This window comes from Poromitra crassiceps (genome assembly GCF_964638095.1).
Source record: "Poromitra crassiceps genome assembly, chromosome: 22".
Taxonomy (NCBI): domain Eukaryota; kingdom Metazoa; phylum Chordata; class Actinopteri; order Beryciformes; family Melamphaidae; genus Poromitra; species Poromitra crassiceps.
The window spans coordinates 3,091,316-3,110,216 of record NC_139647.1 but is presented as its reverse complement, the minus strand read 5'-3'; the positions used below and the strand labels follow the sequence as shown (position 1 = coordinate 3,110,216).

Here is an 18,901-nt window from a genome sequence, read left to right as displayed (position 1 = left end):
TTTTTTACATACCGACAAATAGGGGAATATCACAACCTGCGGGTTTCAGTTGCAACTAGCTATTTTTCTAACCAACTTTCCGCAAATACTACTACTACTAATACTAGTAAAGGCCAAGTAGGTAAAGGTATTGTCAAATTAATTGATACCTTGGTATAATTATGACAAAATGACAATGTAATGTAGGACATTTATGGGATTCAGAAATATTGACTCGAGTTATTCCACTGTTGACACTTAAGAGCATCAGCTAAAGCTGTAAAATCTTAGATATTGTATATTCCGTTCTGTACTAAAGGTTCGAAATTATTCAGATTCTGACTAGTGTCCACTTAAATCGGTTTTTATTATGTTCTATAAAAGTGTTTCATCTTTGCATTTACATCCAATTCCTCCTTTCTATTTATCATGTCTAGTATTTGGCGACATCTTCTGGACAAAGAGAAAACTTTTACTCTTAAAATAACAATAGACACTTTACGGAACTTTTAAACTTTTTTTCCTTCGATATTTTATTTGGGGGTTTTTCCAGCACATGAAAAACAACAGACCCCCCAGGCTCATCTGTAGACACAGTGACCAATTGAAATCATACTTGTCTGGAAATCCAATTTTCACAAAATTATCTTAGAAAAATGAAATGACCATGTGAAGTATATACACACAATGTTTTGTTTTACTATGACAACAATATAGCTGCAGTGGTAAAAGACGTTTCTCAACCACTGTTGCAATACCCTGCCTTTTCCACACAAAATGGCCCCCGTGAAAAAGGTCTATAAATCCACCTCAGGGGCAATTGTATATTCTACAATATAAAAGACTGAAGAGCATTTTAGTAACAAAAACAAAGCTCATTCGAACAATGGCTGCTCTACCTGCAGCTTAACGGAGTCAGACTGCCAAGACCACGAGCTCTCAAAGAGAGACTGGAGAACGGTGCGGCGAGAACATCTGCACCCAACGAGATACACAGCTCAGAGCTGGACACGCCTTCTGCACTCGCTCAGCTGTGGAAGAAGCAATCTGGGAACCCAGAGTCTATTTTTATTTGAAAGATAGACTCTGGGACAGCCCTATCTTTTTTCCCAGCTTCCTGTAGAGCGCCTCTCCTGCCACAGTCACTTCCTTTTCCGTCTCCGTTTCTAATAACGTTAACGCAAAAACACACTGCATAGAAGACGTCAACTCGTCTCACAACAGTGGAAAATGACTGGAGGTGTAGTTGTGTGAATAGTAGTATCGCGCAAATTGCTATTCAGACTGTAAACAGTGGAGCACGTCACTTCCTGTTCCGTGTCCGTGCTCCACTGTTTACTGTCTGAATAGCAATTTGCGTCGCGACTTTGGCGATACTGCTAGTCAGTCACAACAACTACACCTCCAGTCATTTCCCACTGTTGTTGTGAGACGAGTTGACGTCTTCTATGCAGTGTTTTTTTGCGTTAACGTTATTAACGGCGGCGACGGATAAGGAAGTGGCGGTGGCAGGAAGAGGCGCTCTGTACAGGAAGCCGGGAAAAAAGGTAGGGCTGTCCCAGAGTCTGTTTTTCAAATAAAAATAGACTCTGGGTTCCCAGATTGTGGAAGAAGTAACTGTCAAGTGTGTGTGTCCATCTGCTCAACAGGAGCGTGTTATTTCTTATATGCTGCTGCTGATGACTCGTGGGCCTGAGAGCTTCTGCTTCTTCTTTGCTGGTTTGATGGGGCTGACCTCTTCTTCTTCATCCTCATCGTCGGAGTCAGACAGGTCGGAGTTTTCAACCTCCGAGGCTGTGGGAGGAGACATCACCGTGTTAACCGCTGCTTTAGATGGCATGCCTGTATTATAGTTTCGGGGTGGGAGTCACCAGACGCCCCACGATACGGTAGTATTGCGATATGCTAGTATTGCGATTTATTCGATTTTTTTCCAACTGCAAATTATGTCCCCAAAGGAAAAAATTTGGTCAACATCTGTTTTAGCTAATGAGATAAAGTTGCCAGTCTGTTCATCTCACTTCAATCCTTTTTATTGCAGCAAAGTGGGATTGCCAAGCAAACAGACTGACCAACACCGTGATAAAAACCCTGTCATAAATGTTGTGTGCACCTGACAATTTATATGATGAAGTATCACAATACTTGGCATTGGTGCGATAGACAGTCCGCATGTCTGGGAACGCCCACAAAATGTTAAACGGCTGGCGCGCGAGTGTGGTAAAACCGCCGATATATCTCATGGGCTGACTCACCAAAAGACGGTGCTGCGGCTCTAAACTACATGTTTGGGAGTTCTAGAGCAGAACACAAGACGTCTGCTCAGATGTGCGCTTACTGCGGTGGTTAAATCCCCGATCGTGTCTGCCTGAGCTGGGCTATCAGCTAAATCCTAACTTTGCTGAATGGATAGAACGGGGGAATTTACCCCACCCTGACCACGCCCCCCAGCAAGGCTGAGCCAGCTAACCAGCATCTATTGTGGGCGTTCCTAGAGCCTGTATGGGCGTTCCCAGACATGCAGACTGTCTCTATACGATATAGTGCAGAGTGCTAGGCAGGTTGGATGTTTGTTTGGATGAATGAAATTAAGCCCCCGCCCTCTCTCACCAATGAGGTGCAACCCGCTGACAGTGACTGGTCCTGTCCCAGACTTCAGCCGGATGGTCAGTGGAGCCTTCAGCTCAAACTCCCCCAGACTCACCTGGAGAGAGGAGATGGAGACAGCAGAACAAAAAGGCTCCGTTTAAACTGGTTTCACTTGTGATTGCAGGCAGCACATTAGTGTACCTATAGAGAGCACTCATCATACTGTACCGTAGGCAGGCAGTTGATATGAAGGTTAGCAATAGGCACTGAGATGGTCTTTCCTTGGTGGTTCATGGCTGTCACCTCCACCACATTACTCTCCTCCTTGGCGCCCTCTCCCAGACAAACCTACAGGTAACACAGATTAGTTAGCTCAGTTAGCTTTCAGTCAGCATTTCCTCACACTTACTCTGCTCAGCACACGATATGATTGCTGGATTCATGCAACTATATCAGAAATAAAGAGGAAACTGAAACGTCTACAAGCTTGAGTACTTGTACTTTTTATAGGGGAATTGTTAGATAACGAGAAGACAGTCGACTGTCTTGTCAAGTAACCCTTGCATTATTGTGATGGTTCTTTAGAGACAATAGGGATATAATCTCTAATATAATAACCAGGTGATCTGATGGCACAACATCACTGGCTAAAACGCATTTAGTTTACACTGCCAGTAGTACCGTTCTTAGTTCAAGGAAATGTTCCGAGTCGTCCTCTTCTTCATCCGCTTGGAAAGTGTAGAAGGGAACTTTAGATGACAGCTCGCAGCCTGAAGAGACAATGTTGCATTTTGTTACGAGTGTTTCACGTTTGAATCGATGTAAAGCATTCACGGTTACAGATTATTTTCTGTTTAAAACAAGCACATGCTTTTCGCGGTCTGCTTCACACGGAGAAAACCCACGTGTGAGACAACCCGCTACAACAAAATCAGAGCTAACGTTAGGTCTGCTAGCAGGACAGCCTGTCTTAAAACGTTCTTACTGAAAAGGCAGGTCTCCAACTTCTGCTGGGCAACAGGTCCGATATCCGAGGAGTCGTCGTCATCATCGCGGAAAGACATTTTGTGTAAAATGTTGATTCTCTCTACCACGGCCTCCACAAAATATAACAAGCGGGTCGCAAAAATATTACACGCGTGTCTGACGCGTCATCACTGTGCGCTAAAATCAGCTGTCTTCTTCTTCTTCTTCGGATAGCTTTCCGGCAGACTAGATGCCTTACGGCACATTGCTGCCTCTCACTGGTCGGAAATATTACTGTTTATGGTGTTTCTAAAGCTTAATTTATACTTATTAGAAAGTGTCGCTCAGCACATGGTTGCTCATGGTGTTGCATTTATACTCCAAAGAAGACAGTTTGCCTCGGTTCAACAACGGTCACGTGACACACGAACGCTATATGAAGAAGAAGCTGTCGGCACTGTTGTGACTGATTAGCAAAACAAGCGCTCTTTCAAGCCCCAGTTGATCTGGACTGGACGGGTCGCTCTGTGACAGTAAGTGAGTAAAGGAAACATTGCTGTGAGTAGAGTAAACGTTGAGAGTTAATTTAGCAGGTTCGTTCGAGCATGGATGTATTCTGCCTGCCGCCATCAGGGTCAAGCTAGCCAAAATAAACGGATAGAATACATTTCCTGTTACAGTCGTCAAATTAAAACCCTTATTTGAGAACAGGTGACATTCCACTTTTATAGCGTTGGTAGCCCGTTAAAAAGGACCGCGAGCCAGGCAGGCTCAGGGACTCTCAACGCAAATTTAGGCTTTTATTTTGAAGACAAATGTACCTCCTGTTTCACTCTGACTACTCTCCATACTCTGGATGGCTTGACTACGCAGCGCCTTCACTAGCACTTGAGATAACACATGTCATAATCGTTATATCGATTTTTAATCATATTAACGTTAGATCATAACTCATTTTCCACATACACAATAATGATAGTCAATTGTATTGGTATATGGTACGATTGAACACTAGCTCCGTCTCTATTTGATTTGTGACAGAGAGAGAATGTGTGACATGCCAGCACACATGATTAAAGACTCAAGGGTGGCATTGCAATAAATTAGGGTGTGCTAAGGCTAAGCTAACTGCTGCTATACATTCCCCCCACAGGCTGAAACTGCCCTAAATCGTCATGCAAGATATGAATGGGAGAATGATCTTCCCACCACCTGTCAGCAAGGACATAGTCATCTGGGAATTCCCAAAGGTAGAATCCTGGCTATCATTCTCAGATATCCAATCAATGGTGACAATACAGACCAGCAGAATTTGATCCAGGTCCAGGATCATTCCTAGTTCACTAAAAATGGTCATCTTTACATAGTAGCAGAAACCTTCAACACTGCATTTTTACTGCAGTTATCCTGGTTGGAATGGGTGGAGGGCGTGTAGTGTTAAAGTGATTGGAAACTTGTGACATAATACATCTTATCACTCTCAGATGGCTAAATCAGTGTCAGATCACACCACTCAGCCAAATTATGGGCTGTTGTGTTATATAGCCTATATTTATTTAAATCAAAGAGAGCCTGTGTCAACATTAGCTGGCCCACGTCGTTGTGAATGCAACTCTCCACACATTTAGTTAGTGCATTCAAAGTGAGGCCATGAAGTATCAAGAGGGTATCAAGTCTGGATGGAAGTTTAAACTCCAAAACATTTGATGGAAATCCTGTTCCATGTGAAATCTTTTGGACAAACTTGTTTTCAGGCAGTTGGCTCATGTGAGACATTGTGATTCTCCAAAACCCATCTGTTCTGTCTTCAGCTGACTGCCTCTCCATTCCTCTCCAGATATTAAATATTAATGTAAATCATTTAGATGAGGGTCATAGGAAGTTCACCGCCTGTTTAGGGACATTAGTTATTAAAGTGGTCATCCCAGGTTGTCAATGCCACCACTGACTGTGTTTACATGCTGACCCGGCTAAGGCAGTAGTAGTAGTAGTAGTAGTAGTAGTAGTAGTGGTGGTAGTAGTAAGTACTGCTTGCTTGGACATCAAAATGAACCCATTAAAGTCTGCACAAATGGCGAAAATAACAAGTGAAAGCCGTACGATGTTTCCATGACGCAGGAAGCCAATTAGGAGTAAACAATCCGGTTTCTCATAATCAGTGTGTTTACTCAGGTTATTCTAACCCAGTTATGTTTACATGCATCGACCCAAAACCATAAGAAGGGATTCTCCATGCATGCAAACATAGCCAGTCAAAATAATACTCAAGTTTCTCATGCCACCACTCATGCTGTAGTTATTTAATTATAGATGTTGTTGATTGATTGATTGATTGATTGATTTTATTTGATATTTTCATTTTAAAAGTACAGCAGCTCTGCCAAGGCATGACCTTTCCTAAAAGGAAAAATCAGGATAAGGCGGCGTGCACACACAACACGTGTGAACGCTTTGGAAATCATGTCTAGAGCGCTTCCATTGTGCACCAAACACAGCGCACAGAGCGTTTCATCTGTTTGATGTTGTTGATTGTTCACACTGTAAACATGAAAGCCAGATTATTGGCAATCTGGCAGCAGCGGAGGTTGAAGATCCCCCTGGGAGGAGAAGAGGTAGGAGGAGTGACTGACGAGCAGCGTGCTTTTTCTCCAAATGTTCAACTTTTTTCAGCTTGAGATGCCCAGAGCACTCCGCCAAAAAACACTAGACGCTGAGAGCGTTTAAACCCAAGGTGCGTTCCTCAAAAGAGGAGCGCGAACCATAGAGAATGAATTGTAGAAAGGCGCTGGCACAGGGGTGGGCAACTATTTTTCATGGGGGGCCACATGAGAAATCCAGATTGTTGCCGGGGGCCGAACAAATATTGTCATGCCGTAATGGATGGGCAACTTTGATGATAGAGAGGGCCACAAAAAAAGTCCTCGCTACCAGATTTTGCTGAGGGCTGAACGGCGCCAGCGCGAAAAAATTGGGGCATTTGAAGCCAGGTTTAGAGGAATAACTAATTTTAAATTAACAGTTGTGATGTCATTATTCAGTCTTAACCACCAATATTTGATCCTTTTCTCACTCACTCCTATGTCACCACACTCTCCCTGCAGGGCTTGAAATTAACTTTTTTCACCACCTGCCAATATGGCTGCTAGATTTTAAAGTTACCAGCCAATTAGAATTTCCACTATCCGAAATGTTTTTCTTGAAATAAACCAGAATATGAGTGGGTTAATTTAAGCATAAGTATCAGTAAGTGGCCGGGATTCTCAAAGCCTGTGTTGAGGGTCACACGAACATGCACTCTTGAAGCTAAATCCAAAACCAACAAGTTAATTATTTAAATTTCTACCTCAATGTAGAACAGCCATTTCTTACACATGAGATTACTTTTGGCCTTTTAGTCTAAGATTATTGAAAGATATTCCATATTCCAGACTGAAATGCTATAACAGAAGAATATTGGCCAGAATGACATGAACATTTGGACACTTATTCAGCGGGTATCTTGCATGTTGCGTTCAGGTGCACTGTAAAAAAAAAAAAAAACTTTGCAATTCCATCGCGGGCCACACAGGGGGCCGTATGTTGCCCATGTGTGCTTTATAGTAACATTCAGTCATAACTCATTTATAATTAAGCCCATAGTTAATGAACTACTCATGTACAAAACACACACACAGTCACATATTTTATATACTGTATATGTTGTAAGCCTAATTTTTGCCATCACAGCTGCTTTTTACATGTATGGGATAATGCAGGCTAATATACAAGGTGTCCCAAGCTCTGAGTCATTATAAACTCAATTAGCTACAGAAGCTAATGTTCACATTCAGTCCTTGTATATTTCTCTCATGTGTTAATCATTCCTCCCCTGTACCCTTCCACCTCTCCTTCTCTGTTCTCTCCTCCTCTCTGTCCTCTCCCCTCTCTCACATTCCCGCTGCTCTCCTTCCCCTGCGCCCTCCCACCTCTCCTTCTCTGTTCTCTCCTCCTCTCTGCCCTCTCCTCCCTCTCACATTCCCCCTGCTCTCCCTCCCCTGCACCCTCCCACCTCTCCTTCTCTGTTCTCTCCTCCTCCACATTTCCCATTTCTCCCCACCCTCGCCCTAATCCGGGCCCGTATCCTACTCCCTCCCCTCCCCCAACCCTAGACCCTACCTCTACCCTGGCTCTCCCTCCCCTGCACCCTCATCTCTCCTCCTCTGTTCTCTCCTCCTCCACATTTCCTATTTTCTCCCCACCTCCCCCCTCTCCTCCCTCTCCCTCCCTCCCTCCTCCACTCTCCTGCTTTCTTCAAATGTTCAAATGTTATCTTTATTCTGTATATTCTTGTTACTGTGTGTTAGCTAGAATCAGCTAGACATACTTTCTGTGAAGCCCTCTGAGACATGCTTGTGAATTAGGGCTATATAAATAAACTTGACTTGACTTGACTTGATTCCTTTCCTCCTCTGTGTGTGTGTGATTGAGAAATGAGATGCAGGTGGTGTTCATCCTAATTGGCCTGGTCAGGTGTCAGATTGCTGCTGGCTGATTGGCTGGTGGAGAGCATTTAAGCCAGCTGATGCCATCCTGTCGCCCCTTGCTCTCCTCATTCCCAACGATGATGGCTGCTGTGCTGACTGCTGTGTTCTGTCAGGTAGGAACTGTGTGTAGACCTACTTTAGTAGTTCTGCAGAACTTTATTAAGATGTGTCTTCTTGGTAGACCTGTGCAGTCTAAACTGTAAATAGTTACCTTCCAGATCTACACTTTTGTACACTGTAAATAACACTTACCCAAGTAGCAGAAAGTAGGGGGAGAAGCCCTTTAGTTTTTTGTAACATTTTCTCATGTTTATTTTGTAGGAGCTTATAGGTAAGAGCTGTGTCTCTTATTTAATCCATTTTCTTTTCTTAGGTAAATTTAAGGTTGGGGATTAGTTTGATTGGTTAGTTGTGTTGGGGCCATGCTGTGCTCTGAAACTAAACCTGCTACTTGTGAACTTGTGATGGTGGTTTGGCTGATCATCCTTGGGAGTGGGAAGAGTGGGAGCACTTTTGTGTTGCGGTCCCGTTCCCCGAGGCCGGTTCCTAACATAATTGGGTGCTCGTCTGCTTTACTCATTCGTCAGCACGTCGTCTGTGAGTGTGTGTATATATATATTTTATGTTTGTCTGGTGGGCAGTCTTTGTGCAGGTGGTAAATGGTGTTAGTCAAGGTGGCTTTGCATGGAGCTGAGGAAGCTCATGGTGGTAAAGCTGGTGGAGATGTTTGTTGGAGGAGGAGCCGGTCAGAGGGGACCAGTAAGACTGAGGAGGGGCGTGACAAGGCAGGGCCGTCAGTAGCACCGTTTCTCCTCTTTCTGTGTAGACTGCTACCCTACAAGAGTCTCCGTACATAGACTTGCCTGTCACTCTGACTCCCAAGCCGTCTAAATCAGCGATACAGACGTATTTACAAGTGTCACAGAAACATTTCAAAGCCACATATTGAGAAGAAGGGTTCATCGCTTCTCGACGTCGGGGTTAGAAAGCTCGTCGCTGCTCATAAATGCCTCTTTTCATCTGAAGTCTGTGCTGGTGATATTTTTTTACCGAGCTTTCGGCCAGAGTGGCGCTGTTGAGCGCTCTGACGGCTGGGAGCTCTAACCTGGAAAAAATATCACCAGCACAGACTTCAGATGAAGAGGCATTTATGAGCAGTGTCGAGCTTTCTAACCCCGACGTCGAGAAGCGATGAACCCTTCTTCTCAATATGTGCCTTTGAAATGTTTCAGTGACACTTGTAAATACGTCTATCACTGATTTAGACGGCTTGGGAGTCAAAGCCACAGGCAAGTCTATGTACGGAGACAGGACTCTTGTAGGGTAGCATAGTCTACACAGAAAGGAGAAACGGTGCTACTGACGGCCCTGCCTTGTCACGCCCCTCCTCAGTCTTACTGGTCCCCTCTGACCGGCTCCTCCTCCAACAAACATCTCCACCAGCTTTACCACCATGAGCTTCCTCAGCTCCATGCACACCATTTACCACCTGCACAAAGACTGCCCACCAGACAAACATATAAAATATATATATATATACTCAGACGACGTGCTGACGAGCGAGAAAAGCGGACGAGCCCCCAATTATGTTAGGAACCGGCCTCGGAACGGGACGGCAACACAAAAGTGCCCCCACTCTTCCCACTCCCAAGGATGATCAGCCAAACCACCTTCACAAGTCGCAGGTTTAGTTTCAGAGCACAGCATGGCCCCAACAACAAACTAATCCCCAACCTTAAACTTACCTAAGAAAATTATGGATTAAATAAGACAGCTCTCACCTATAAGCTCCTACAAAATAAACATGAGAAAATGTTACAAAAAACTAAAGGGCTTCTCCCTCCTACTTTACTTGGGTAAGATGTTAGTGTACAAAAGTGTAGAGCTGGAAGTAGCTATTTACAGTTTACACTGCACAGGTCCACCGAGATAACACATCTTAATGTTCTGAAGAACTAAGTAGGCCTACACAGTTCCTACCTGACAGAACACAGGAAAGACTCAATAGAGAGCCATCATCGTTGGGAGTACAATGAGTGGACTCATAGTTCAATTACACACACAAAGGAATGATGTGAACACATGACACAGACTCAAACGATTAAATGCAATAGCTAATAGAGTTTTGAATGATGGCCCAAACTTTTATTTCACCAACTTCCTGTGTCTGCACTGTTAAATGGGTTTGGGGATGCCATCCCTTGAAATCACTGCCACTGATGATGGCTGCTCTTTGTTCTGTCAGGTATGCACTGTGTGTAGGCCTACTTTGGTAGTTCTTTAGAACTTGAAGAGCTGTCCTTGTCTAGGTAGGCTTGTGCAGTCCAAACTGTAAATAACTACCTTCCAAATCTATACTTTTTTACACTAAATAACTCTTACCCAAGTAGGAGGGCGAAGCCCTTTAGTTTTGTAACATTCTCATGTTTATTTTGTAGGAGCTTATAGGTGAGAGCTGTGTCTATTTTTTTTTTAATCCATCCTTTTCTTAGGTAAGTTTAAGGTTGGGGATTAGTTTGATTGGTTAGTTGTGTTGGGGCCATGCTGTGCTCTGAAACTAAACCTGCTACTTGTGAACTTGTGAAGGTGGTTTGGCTGATCATCCTTGGGAGTGGGAAGAGTGGGGGCACTTTTGTGTTGCCGTCCCCTTCCCCGAGGCCGGTTCCTAACATAATTAGGGGGTCGCCCGCTTTTCTCGTTCCGTCAGCACGTCGTCTGAGTATATATATATTTTATATGTTTGTCTGGTGGGCAGTCTTTGTGCAGGTGGTAAATTGTGTGCATGGAGCTGAGGAAGCTCATGGTGGTAAAGCTGGTGGAGATGTTTGTTGGAGGAGGAGCCGGTCAGAAGGGACCAGTAAGACTGAGGAGGGGCGTGACAAGGCAGGGCCGTCAGTAGCACCGTTTCTCCTTTCTGTGTAGACTATGCTACCCTACAAGAGTCCTGTCTCCGTACATAGACTTGCCTGTGACTCTGACTCCCAAGCAGTCTAAATCAGTGATACAGACGTATTTACAAGTGTCACAGAAACATTTCAAAGCCACATATTGAGAAGAAGGGTTCATCGCTTCTCGACGTCTGAGTTAGAAAGCTCGACGCTGCTCATAAATGCCTCTTTTCATCTGAAGTCTGTGCTGGTGATATTTTTTCCAGGTTAGAGCTCCCAGCCGTCAGAGCGCTCAACAGCGCCACTCTGGCCAAAGGCTCGGTAAAAAATATCACCAGCACAGACTTCAGATGAAAAGAGGCATTTATGAGCAGCGACGAGCTTTCTAACCCCGATGTCGAGAAGCTATGAACTCTTCTCAATATGTGGCTTTGAAATGTTTCTGTGACACTTGTAAATACGTCTGTATCGCTGATTTAGACGGCTTGGGAGTCAGAGTGACAGGCAAGTCTATGTACAGAGACTCTTGTAGGGTAGCAGTCTACACAGAAAGAGAAACGGTGCTACTGACGGCCCTGCCTTGTCACGCCCCTCCTCAGTCTTACTGGTCCCCTCTGACCGGCTCCTCCTCCAACAAACATCTCCACCAGCTTTACCACCATGAGCTTCCTCAGCTCCATGCAAAGCCACCTTGACTAACACCATTTACCACCTGCACAAAGACTGCCCACCAGACAAACATATAAAATATATATACACACACACTCACAGACGACGTGCTGACGAATGAGAAAAGCAGACGAGCACCCAATTATGTTAGGAACCGGCCTCGGGGAACGGGACCGCAACACAAAAGTGCTCCCACTCTTCCCACTCCCAAGGATGATCAGCCAAACCACCATCACAAGTTCACAAGTAGCAGGTTTAGTTTCAGAGCACAGCATGGCCCCAACACAACTAACCAATCAAACTAATCCCCAACCTTAAATTTACCTAAGAAAAGAAAATGATGGATTAAATAAGACACAGCTCTTACCTATAAGCTCCTACAAAATAAACATGAGAAAATGTTACAAAAAACTAAAGGGCTTCTCCCCCTACTTTCTGCTACTTGGGTAAGTGTTATTTACAGTGTACAAAAGTGTAGATCTGGAAGGTAACTATTTACAGTTTAGACTGCACAGGTCTACCAAGATAAAGACACATCTTAATAAAGTTCTGCAGAACTACTAAAGTAGGTCTACACACAGTTCCTACCCGACAGAACACAGCAGTCAGCACAGCAGCCATCATCGTTGGGAATGAGGAGAGCAAGGGGCGACAGGATGGCATCAGCTGGCTTAAATGCTCTCCACCAGCCAATCAGCCAGCAGCAATCTGACACCTGACCAGGCCAATTAGGATGAACACCACCTGCATCTCATTTCTCAATCACACACACACAGAGGAGGAAAGGAATGATGAACACATGAGAGAAATATACAAGGACTGAATGTGAACATTAGTTTCTGTAGCTAATTGAGTTTATAATGACTCAGAGCTTGGGACACCTTGTATATTAGCCTGTATTATCCCATACATGTAAAAAGCAGCTGTGATGGCAAAAATTAGGCTTACAACATATACAGTATATAAAATATGTGACTGTGTGTGTGTTTTGTACATGATTAGTTCATTAACTATGGGCTTAATTATAAATGAGTTCTGACTGAACGTTACTATAAAGCACACATGGGCAACATACGGCCCCCCTGTGTGGCAGCTACACGGTCGCTAACACAGTAAAGCTGAGGCTTAGTTCCATTGTGCTCCACAAAATCAGCGCCCAACGTGGGGCTCGAACCCACGACCCTGAGATTAAGAGTCTCATGCTCTACCGACTGAGCTAGCCGGGCTGCCTTGAGTTCTTTACAGTGCACTATATGTGCCTGCCTGCAGCCCCCCCCCCCCCCCCCTCTCTCCCCCACAGTCCATTCATAGTCAATGGGGGTCGTCAGTGTGTCAGGCTCCAACACTGGGTGCAGCAGGGGGCTGTGTGAAAGACATACATCAGTCAGTAATCATGCATTCCTTTATAACTGGGGACTGGTAATCTTACGACTTCAAAGGTCATGAGTTGGGCGGTGACGTCACTAGAGCTGGTATTTCCCATTCCAAACTCGTAGGAGCCTCAGCAGCCCCAACCTAAAAAATCCAAGATGGCTGCGCCGCGCAACAACAGTAGTAGTAATCGTAGTAATAATGTTTAGCACTTCTGTTTTGTTTGTGTCTCATTAAATCAGCTGTACACACAGCACTGCCTAACTTCTATCTGTGTGGACATGAGGCTGCAGTGTTTGTATGCGCAAAATGCCGTGAAATGCCATGTTGTCAATTGTTATGGCTAACAATGGCTAGCCTGGCTAGCGACTGGATCTGACCAATGAACAGTGAACTTCCCAGCTCAAGTTTTCTGCAAATGGAACGCTAACAAAACGGATGTGATGTCATTTAGCCTCCACATCCCAGTTATTTTGCGATAAAGGAACGCACGATAATAGTGAGAGAGTACAGGGTGATCCTACTTTAAGGGGATGCAACCTGACGTTATGCTGCAGCTGCCAATCACCTAGATGCCCCCCCCAACACACACACACACACACACACACACACACACACACACACACACACACACACACACAACTCTGCTCTGTCTGTTTCACTCTTGTCTCTTCTTATTTCTTCTCTCTCTCTCTCTCTCTCGCTCTCTCTCTCTCTCTCTCTCATAAGTCGTGGCTGAGTATCTGTTCTTCACAAAAAAAGTCCTCCTGTTATTTTCTCAATGAAGGCCTGCCTTTTTATATGAATCAGCACTCAGCAGTTAATGTTTCAACAACACAGCTCCACACAACTGAATGCGATCAGGATGAAACGGTAAAATAGCAGCTAGCAAACACAAACAAAACTAAAAAGAGAGATAAACTATAAACTAAAAGCTACAAAAGAGACTCCACAGCATTTTAAAAAGAAAGAAGTGAAGTGAGACACTCCCACCCAGACGTAGTCAGCTGCACCACACACAGCAGCTGCTGCGTCTCTCTGGATCCTGTGTGAATCCAGCCTGACACCACATTGCAGAGATATCAGCCAGTGATCCTTTAGCTCCGCCGTGTGGTCATCAGTGTGTGTGCTCCTGTTCTTCCAGTGCTACACACCTCAGGCTTGTGTCCAGCTGAAGGAGGACTGGGCCACTCAAGCTAAATCTGCCTGCAAAGACAGAGCAGCCAGGCGTCAGCCGTGAGTCTCCTGGTCTGGGCTCATATCTGGGTCAATATACTGCATGTTTCTCCTGGTCTGGGCTCATATCTGTATAACAGTAAGAGTTACAGGTTAGAGTGACTTCACCTGTGTACTTTAATGTGCTGATAAAAACTGCTGTATAACAGTAAGAGTTACAGGTTAGAGTGACTTCACCTGTGTACTTTAATGTGCTGATAAAAACTGCTGTATAACAGTAAGAGGTACAGGTTAGAGTGACTTCACCTGTGTACTTTAATGTGCTGATAAAAACTGCTGTATAACAGTAAGAGTTACAGGTTAGAGTGACTTCACCTGTGTACTTTAATGTGCTGATAAAAACTGCTGTATAACAGTAAGAGTTACAGGTTAGAGTGACTTCACCTGTGTACTTTAATGTGCTGATAAAAACTGCTGTATAACAGTAAGAGTTACAGGTTAGAGTGACTTCACCTGTGTACTTTAATGTGCTGATAAAAACTGCTGTATAACAGTAAGAGGTACAGGTTAGAGTGACTTCACCTGTGTACTTGAATGTGCTGATAAAAACTGCTGTATAACAGTAAGAGGTACAGGTTAGAGTGACTTCACCTGTGTACTTGAATGTGCTGATAAAAACTGCTGTATAACAGTAAGAGTTACAGGTTAGAGTGACTTCACCTGTGTACTTTAATGTGCTGATAAAAACTGCTGTATAACAGTAAGAGGTACAGGTTAGAGTGACTTCACCTGTGTACTTGAATGTGCTGATAAAAACTGTTGTATAACAGTAAGAGGTACAGGTTAGACTCTAACCTGTACCTCTTACTGTTATACAGCAGTTTTTATCAGCACATTCAAGTACACAGGTGAAGTCACTCTAACCGTTAGAGTGACTTCACCTGTGTACTTTAATGTGCTGATAAAAACTGCTGTATAACAGTAAGAGTTACAGGTTAGAGTGACTTCACCTGTGTACTTTAATGTGCTGATAAAAACTGATGTATAACAGTAAGAGGTACAGGTTAGAGTGACTTCACCTGTGTACTTTAATGTGCTGATAAAATCTGCTGTATAACAGTAAGAGTTACAGGTTAGAGTGACTTCACCTGTGTACTTGAATGTGCTGATAAAAACTGCTGTATAACAGTAAGAGGTACAGGTTAGAGTGACTTCACCTGTGTACTTTAATGTGCTGATAAAAACTGATGTATAACAGTAAGAGGTACAGGTTAGAGTGACTTCACCTGTGTACTTTAATGTGCTGATAAAAACTGATGTATAACAGTAAGAGGTACAGGTTAGAGTGACTTCACCTGTGTACTTTAATGTGCTGATAAAAACTGCTGTATAACAGTAAGAGTTACAGGTTAGAGTGACTTCACCTGTGTACTTTAATGTCCCATTTAAAACTGCTGTATAACAGTAAGAGGTACAGGTTAGAGTGACTTCACCTGTGTACTTTAATGTGCTGATAAAAACTGCTGTATAACAGTAAGAGGTACAGGTTAGAGTGACTTCACCTGTGTACTTTAATGTGCTGATAAAAACTGCTGTATAACAGTAAGAGTTAGACTTCACCTGTGTACTTTAATGTGCTGATAAAAACTGCTGTATAACAGTAAGAGTTACAGGTTAGAGTGACTTCACCTGTGTACTTTAATGTATGTGCTGATAAAAACTGCTGTATAACAGTAAGAGGTACAGGTTAGAGTGACTTCACCTGTGTACTTTAATGTGCTGATAAAAACTGCTGTATAACAGTAAGAGTTACAGGTTAGAGTGACTTCACCTGTGTACTTTAATGTGCTGATAAAAACTGCTGTATAACAGTAAGAGTTACAGGTTAGAGTGACTTCACCTGTGTACTTTAATGTGCTGATAAAAACTGCTGTATAACAGTAAGAGTTACAGGTTAGAGTGACTTCACCTGTGTACTTTAATGTGCTGATAAAAACTGCTGTATAACAGTAAGAGGTACAGGTTAGAGTGACTTCACCTGTGTACTTTAATGTGCTGATAAAAACTGCTGTATAACAGTAAGAGGTACAGGTTAGAGTGACTTCACCTGTGTACTTTAATGTCCCATTTAAAACTGCTGTATAACAGTAAGAGGTACAGGTTAGAGTGACTTCACCTGTGTACTTTAATGTGCTGATAAAAACTGCTGTATAACAGTAAGAGTTACAGGTTAGAGTGACTTCACCTGTGTACTTTAATGTGCTGATAAAAACTGCTGTATAACAGTAAGAGTTACAGGTTAGAGTGACTTCACCTGTGTACTTTAATGTGCTGATAAAAACTGATGTATAACAGTAAGAGTTACAGGTTAGAGTGACTTCACCTGTGTACTTTAATGTCCCATTTAAAACTGCTGTATAACAGTAAGAGTTACAGGTTAGAGTGACTTCACCTGTGTACTTTAATGTGCTGATAAAAACTGCTGTATAACAGTAAGAGGTACAGGTTAGAGTGATTTCACCTGTGTACTTTAATGTGCTGATAAAAACTGATGTATAACAGTAAGAGGTACAGGTTAGAGTGACTTCACCTGTGTACTTTAATGTGCTGATAAAAACTGCTGTATAACAGTAAGAGTTACAGGTTAGAGTGACTTCACCTGTGTACTTTAATGTGCTGATAAAAACTGCTGTATAACAGTAAGAGGTACAGGTTAGAGTGACTTCACCTGTGTACTTTAATGTGCTGATAAAAACTGCTGTATAACTGTAAGAGTTACAGGTTAGAGTGACTTCACCTGTGTACTTAAATGTGCTGATAAAAACTGATGTATAACAGTAAGAGTTACAGGTTAGAGTGACTTCACCTGTGTACTTTAATGTCCCATTTAAAACTGCTGTATAACAGTAAGAGGTACAGGTTAGAGTGACTTCACCTGTGTACTTTAATGTGCTGATAAAAACTGCTGTATAACAGTAAGAGTTACAGGTTAGAGTGACTTCACCTGTGTACTTTAATGTGCTGATAAAAACTGCTGTATAACAGTAAGAGGTACAGGTTAGAGTGACTTCACCTGTGTACTTTAATGTGCTGATAAAAACTGCTGTATAACAGTAAGAGTTACAGGTTAGAGTGATTTCACCTGTGTACTTTAATGTGCTGATAAAAACTGCTGTATAACAGTAAGAGGTACAGGTTAGAGTGACTTCACCTGTGTACTTTAATGTGCTGATAAAAACTGCTGTATAACAGTAAGAGGTACAGGTTAGAGTGACTTCACCTGTGTACTTTAATGTCCCATTTAAAACTGCTGTATAACAGTAAGAGTTACAGGTTAGAGTGACTTCACCTGTGTACTTTAATGTCCCATTTAAAACTGCTGTATAACTGTAAGAGGTACAGGTTAGAGTGACTTCACCTGTGTACTTTAATGTCCCATTTAAAACTGCTGTATAGACAGTTTTAACTTGACAACAATAACAATCGTCACAACCCACCTGAATATCCGGTTTACTTCCTGTATACATAGCTGAGCGCACTGCGCAGGCTGATATTCGGCTCATATTAAATGTTAACGTTAGGCCGTGTCTCCGACAGACACATTAACAAGGTAGCCTATTTCGGTCTTTATGTCTTGTAGTAGTTAGTAGTAGTTGTTGTTGTTGATAGTTGCCATAACAACCACCCCTGTCGCCTGTCGGAAAGACGTGCACACGCTGGGTAGGAAGCGTTGTTGTCCCGGAGGCGATTTTTTTTTTTTTTTGCCAATCAGAGGCAGAGAGGGGCGGGTTATGCCTTCGCCATCATCCGAAAAAAAATATCGCTTCCGGTAAGCTAGCTAGCTAGCTAATGTTAGCTGCTGGTTGGTTGGCTAACTAGCGAATGTTAGCCGTTAGCCTCGGGGGGAGGAAGTTCATATATGGTCCATCCGGTCATGGGGCGCAGGACATGCTGGTTGGTTGGCTCATGGGTTGGCTAACTAGCGAATGTTAGCCGTTAGGCTCGGGGGGAGGAAGTCCGTATATGGTCCATCCGGTCATTGGGCACAGAGCATTACGTCATCACAGGATAACAGCCAATCGGCTGGCTCAGATCTGTTCAAATCTGAGCCAGCCAATCGCGTTGTCCTGCGCTGTTTCGGACGTGTATAAAAGGCGACCGCTGACCGGGGTGGGTGGGGAGAACCAGAGGAGAGAGGGGGAGAAGAAGAGGCGGGGAGAGGGGGAGGAGTGGGGTGGGGCTTGAGATGACCCTGGCTCGCCTGGGAACGCCTGGGAAGCAGGCGAGAGCAGCCGAGTGCAGTCAGCCAATTAGAGGCAGAGAGGGGTGGGTCATGCCTTCGCCATCATGGGAAAAAAAAGATCGCGCATAGGCCTATCTTTACATTTAAACGAATCTTTACATTTAAACGAAACGAAACTTTACATTTAAACGGAAAAAAAGATCACGCATAGGCCTATCTTTACATTTAAACGTTTACATAGCAAAAATAAAAAAAATAGAAATAGAAGTAGGCTATGTCAGTGTTTTCCCCTGAATAGCTGAGAAAGTGGACACTGTCAATAGTTAGCACTGTGAAGCTGATACAATTCAGGTGGCGGTAATGCAACATTTAAGGATGCCAACCGCCATAAAACACAGTAGAAGAAGCTGAGGAAAAGGAAGTGCCGTGGGGTTGTAGCTGGTGAAAACCGTCTATAACAGTAAGAGGTACAGGTTAGAGTGACTTCACCTGTGTAC

The 18,901-nt window shown here is 43.5% G+C and overlaps 1 protein-coding gene across 1 annotated transcript; it reads right to left on the bottom strand.

Moving 5' to 3' along the window:
• Window positions 1-345: 345 nt before the first annotated feature.
• Window positions 346-3,692, bottom strand: npm3 (nucleophosmin/nucleoplasmin, 3). Its single transcript, XM_083658049.1, has 5 exons — window positions 3,554-3,692; window positions 3,250-3,338; window positions 2,797-2,916; window positions 2,590-2,683; window positions 346-1,773 (listed from the first exon to the last, which is right to left on the bottom strand). Exons 1-5 carry the CDS (start codon window positions 3,630-3,632, stop codon window positions 1,643-1,645), a joined length of 513 nt encoding a protein of 170 aa, XP_083514175.1. The 5' UTR covers window positions 3,633-3,692; the 3' UTR covers window positions 346-1,642.
• Window positions 3,693-18,901: the final 15,209 nt, after the last annotated feature.

Excerpts from the sequence above, each read along its gene's own strand:
- npm3 (XM_083658049.1), bottom strand. The coding sequence starts at position 3,632 with ATGTCTTTCCGCGATGATGACGACGACTCCTCGGATATCGGACCTGTT. Across the intron at positions 2,917-3,249 it reads ATTTCCTTGAACTAAGAACG|GTTTGTCTGGGAGAGGGCGC; the intron begins GTACTACTGGCA and ends TGTTACCTGTAG. Across the intron at positions 1,774-2,589 it reads CAGCGGGTTGCACCTCATTG|CCTCGGAGGTTGAAAACTCC; the intron begins GTGAGAGAGGGC and ends CTCCTCCCACAG.